The 3,647-nt window shown below is 44.3% G+C and overlaps 1 protein-coding gene across 1 annotated transcript; it reads right to left on the bottom strand.

Annotated features, from left to right (window-relative positions):
• Positions 1 to 228: 228 nt before the first annotated feature.
• LOC105958887 (putative inactive receptor kinase At1g48480) lies at positions 229 to 3,430 on the bottom strand. Its single transcript, XM_012982894.2, has 2 exons — positions 1,841 to 3,430; positions 229 to 1,118 (listed from the first exon to the last, which is right to left on the bottom strand). Exons 1-2 carry the CDS (start codon positions 3,132 to 3,134, stop codon positions 535 to 537), a joined length of 1,878 nt encoding a protein of 625 aa, XP_012838348.1. The 5' UTR covers positions 3,135 to 3,430; the 3' UTR covers positions 229 to 534.
• Positions 3,431 to 3,647: the final 217 nt, after the last annotated feature.

Raw genomic sequence — 3,647 nt, 5'->3', positions numbered from 1 at the left:
GTTTAATTAGAATGGGTGTTTATATAATTTTACTTGTAATTCAGGGTTCGTACTATTTTTTACAGGGTATGTACTGATCTTACGTGACACATTTTTTGGTTGATTACAGTCCGGGAAGTGCAACCCTTTCGTACCCTAGACAACCCAAAACGATATCATAAAATGTATTTTAAGTTCGTCATATTCACTGTTATCGTACTGAAAAACGAGCTTTCAACGATCAATATCTTGAATTATTTCACACACACACGTATATAACAAATTATAATCAATAACTGTATACAATGTATAAAAAATTGAAAATGGATCTCCAAAACAAATTACACAAAATCCAAAACCTACAGGAGATGCATCTTCCTTCCAGTAGTAGTTTTTCTTTACGTTTCCTTTTTAAATCAATTCATCAAAGAAAAAAAAAATCGTTACAACCAATGCAAACATTTTTTGATTCTCAATCAAAGAACCACAAGAATAAACCAACCAAAACAAAAAGAAAAAGAAAAAGAAAAAGACGAATTTTCATGAAACACGATTTCATTCTTCACCGGTATAATCGAAACTCCACCGACAAAGCTCCTCAATCTTGGTCGCCACCTCAGACATGGACGGGCGCTTATCGGGGTACGATTCAGTGCAGTCGACTCCAATCTGCAAAAGCCGGACCATATCCTCCTCCACATTCTGGTATCTCAGCAGCTCAGCATCGAACACCTCAGAGGTCCACGCATCCTTTACCACGGACCTCACCCAAAGCGGCAGATCGAAGCCATCTTCCCCCACCACGGGAGATTTCCCGGTCAGCATTTCGAGCACCAACACTCCGAAGCTGTATACATCTGCCTTTTGGGACACCCTCTGAGGGTCGGTGACCTCGGGGGCCCGGTACCCCTCGACCCGGCTTGGGCCCAATGCGGACCCGGGCCGGGCCATACGGGCCAGGAGGAAGTCGGAGACGCGTGGCTCGTATTTTTTGGTGAGGAGGATGTTGGACGATTTTATGTTGCCGTGGGAAATTGACGGGCCGTGCGAGTGGAGGTAGGAGATTCCTTGTGCGGCACCGAGGGCGATCGAGGCTCTTGTTTCCCAATTTAATGGTGTTCTTCTTTCTCCCTTGTTTCCTACAACATTTAAAAAAAATATACATAAGACTAAATTACCCTTCCCACTAAAATTGAGTGCAGTAAGGATGAAATTGCGAAGAAGTTAGGTAATGCGTCGTTGGAATTCTAAAGTGAACAGATAATATAGAGGAAAAATAAGTCCACTTAAGACGTGAAATTCAATCATTTTGCCTTCAAAAACAAAACCATTCGGGCGATGAAATAAACTCGATTTCTATAAAGAATTGTTTGCTAATACGTCGAAATTTCACAATTATTGAATATATAGCAACATAACGGGACAAGTATCGAGCACCGCGATACTTATGTGACAAAAATGAAAACACACTAGACGAAAAGATAGCGATGGTTATAGCAAGTGCAAGACAAAATGTTCGGTCTGATTTACGAGATGATTCGAATCAAGATAAGCACTACGAGACGAAAAAACAAGAAGCAAATCATATCCAGTTGCATTTCTCTTACGGCACTCTTCGGAAAAAAAAAGTGCGTTGCAATCTCGAGAATCATTCAAAAGTCAAAACCACAATTGCATATATAACAAAGCCAAAATGTCTATTGTAACATGCCATTCAAACCTCAATTTCGTATAACATAGCACAAACGAACGAACTAACTAAATTCGATATTGCAATAAATCTAAACATCCCAACAAAAATTAAGCATTCGAGCAATTAAACGAAATAAAAAAACATAAAATAAAAAAAAGAAATCCTCACCATGCAACAATGCGGATAAGCTCCCCATCGGCAAGTAATCGTAAACGAGAAGCTTCTCGTCCCTATTGTAATAATAAGCTTTCAAAGGCACCAAATTCTGATGATCCATTCTCCCGATTTCGTCCATCTTTGCCCTAAACTCCATCTCCGCCATATTAACATCCCTCAGCCGCTTCACCACCACCGCCAACCCCGCGTCGAGTGCCGCCTTGTACGTCGTTCCGAAAGTGCCCCTGCCCAAAACCTCGGCCGATGCCTTCAAAAGATCCTCCAATGTAAACTCCCATTTCGTCTTTCCGAAGAAAACCAGCCTCTTCTTCTTACCACCATCTTCCCCTCCTCCGCCTTTTTGTCTCTCCCTTGCCGCCGCCGCAACACCGCCAGTCGTCGCCACCGTTTTCTCTCGGCGAGTAGTTGGGAGTCCGGTTTTCTTCTTAGCCCCTTTGCCTTTACCACACAAACAGCATATAAGCATTACGATCAAGAAAACTCCGAGGACGGAGCAGATTACGATTCCGGTGATTGCCCAGCCGGAGAGTTTTTTGTCGGGTTTTTTCCGGTCGGGGGGCGGGTTTCCGGGTACGGATGGGGTTTCGTCGACGGAGCACGAATCCAATGGTGCACCACAGAGTGAATTTCCGGCGAACGAGTTTTTCGGTTTTCCGGCGAGGCCTTTGGGGATTTGGCCGGTGAGATTGTTGTTGGAGATGTTGAACAAAGATAAACCGGGCAGGTTTAGGTCCGGAACCGGGCCCGAGAAGTGATTATTCTGCAAGTAAAGGGTCCGCAAACGGGTCAAATTGTTGAAAGAAGGTGAAATCGGGCCGGATAAATTGTTCGACGCCAATTCTAGGTTGATGAGGGCGGTGAGAGAGAATAAAGAATCGGGGATTCCGCCGCTGAAGAGATTGTTCTGTAGAGAGAGAGTGTGGAGGGAAGTGAGAGAGGAGAATAGCTCCGCCGGGAGCGGGCCGGAGAGCTGGTTCGCGCGGAGGCTGAGCGCCTGTAGATTCGTGAGTCGGGAGATGGTGTTCGGCGGAATTCGGCCGGAGATACTCTTTCCGGGGAGGCGGAGCGCGATGACGGCGGAGCCGTCCGGCGAACAGGTGACGCCGTTCCATGAGCAGGGGGTGGGGCTGGAGAGGTTCCAGAAGGGGAGGCGTGCGCGCACGGCGGAGCGGAAGGATAGAAGGGCGGAGCGGTCGGAGGATATGTCCGGCGCGGCGGAGGGGAGGCGGAGGAGGAGAAGGGCGGCCGTTAAGAGGAGGAGGTGGTGGAAATTCAACCACCCCATTTTCAAGAATGAGAAATCAACAACAAAAGATTACAACTAGCAACAATATAATTTTTCTCTTTCCTGAGGAATTTTAGGGAAGGTGTTTTGTATTTTGAGTGGATTTCACGTCGTTTTTTTCTTTTCTTTATTTTTTTCTTTTCTTTTTTTGCTCTGTTTCTTGTCTGAGTCTTACACTGTCATGTCTATAGAGAGAGAGAGAGAGAGAGGAAGAATTCTGTGTAACAGGATTTGGTCTTTTGTTGTATTATTAAAATTCAATTTATTAAAGTAATCCAATGGAAAATACCATGTTATTGTTACTTGCCTATGTTGGTACCACCTTCCTGATATGCTTTTATCGGTGTTCTAAAAATTAATCGAAATAGTCGATTAACCGTTCTCCGAGATGGAGATAGTGTAAAACTTTTACGATTTTAGTCTACATAATTGAAAAATTGTTTTTTTGTCTATTAGATGGTTTTAGGCTGTTAAAGGCAGTCAAACATTGGAGGCGGGTCAAACATTGATTGC

Source organism: Erythranthe guttata, chromosome 11, assembly GCF_056151865.1.
Source record: "Erythranthe guttata isolate IM_541 chromosome 11, IM_541, whole genome shotgun sequence".
NCBI classification, from domain to species: domain Eukaryota; kingdom Viridiplantae; phylum Streptophyta; class Magnoliopsida; order Lamiales; family Phrymaceae; genus Erythranthe; species Erythranthe guttata.
Note: the sequence above shows the minus strand (reverse complement) of the source record. Positions and strands in the feature narration are given on the sequence as shown.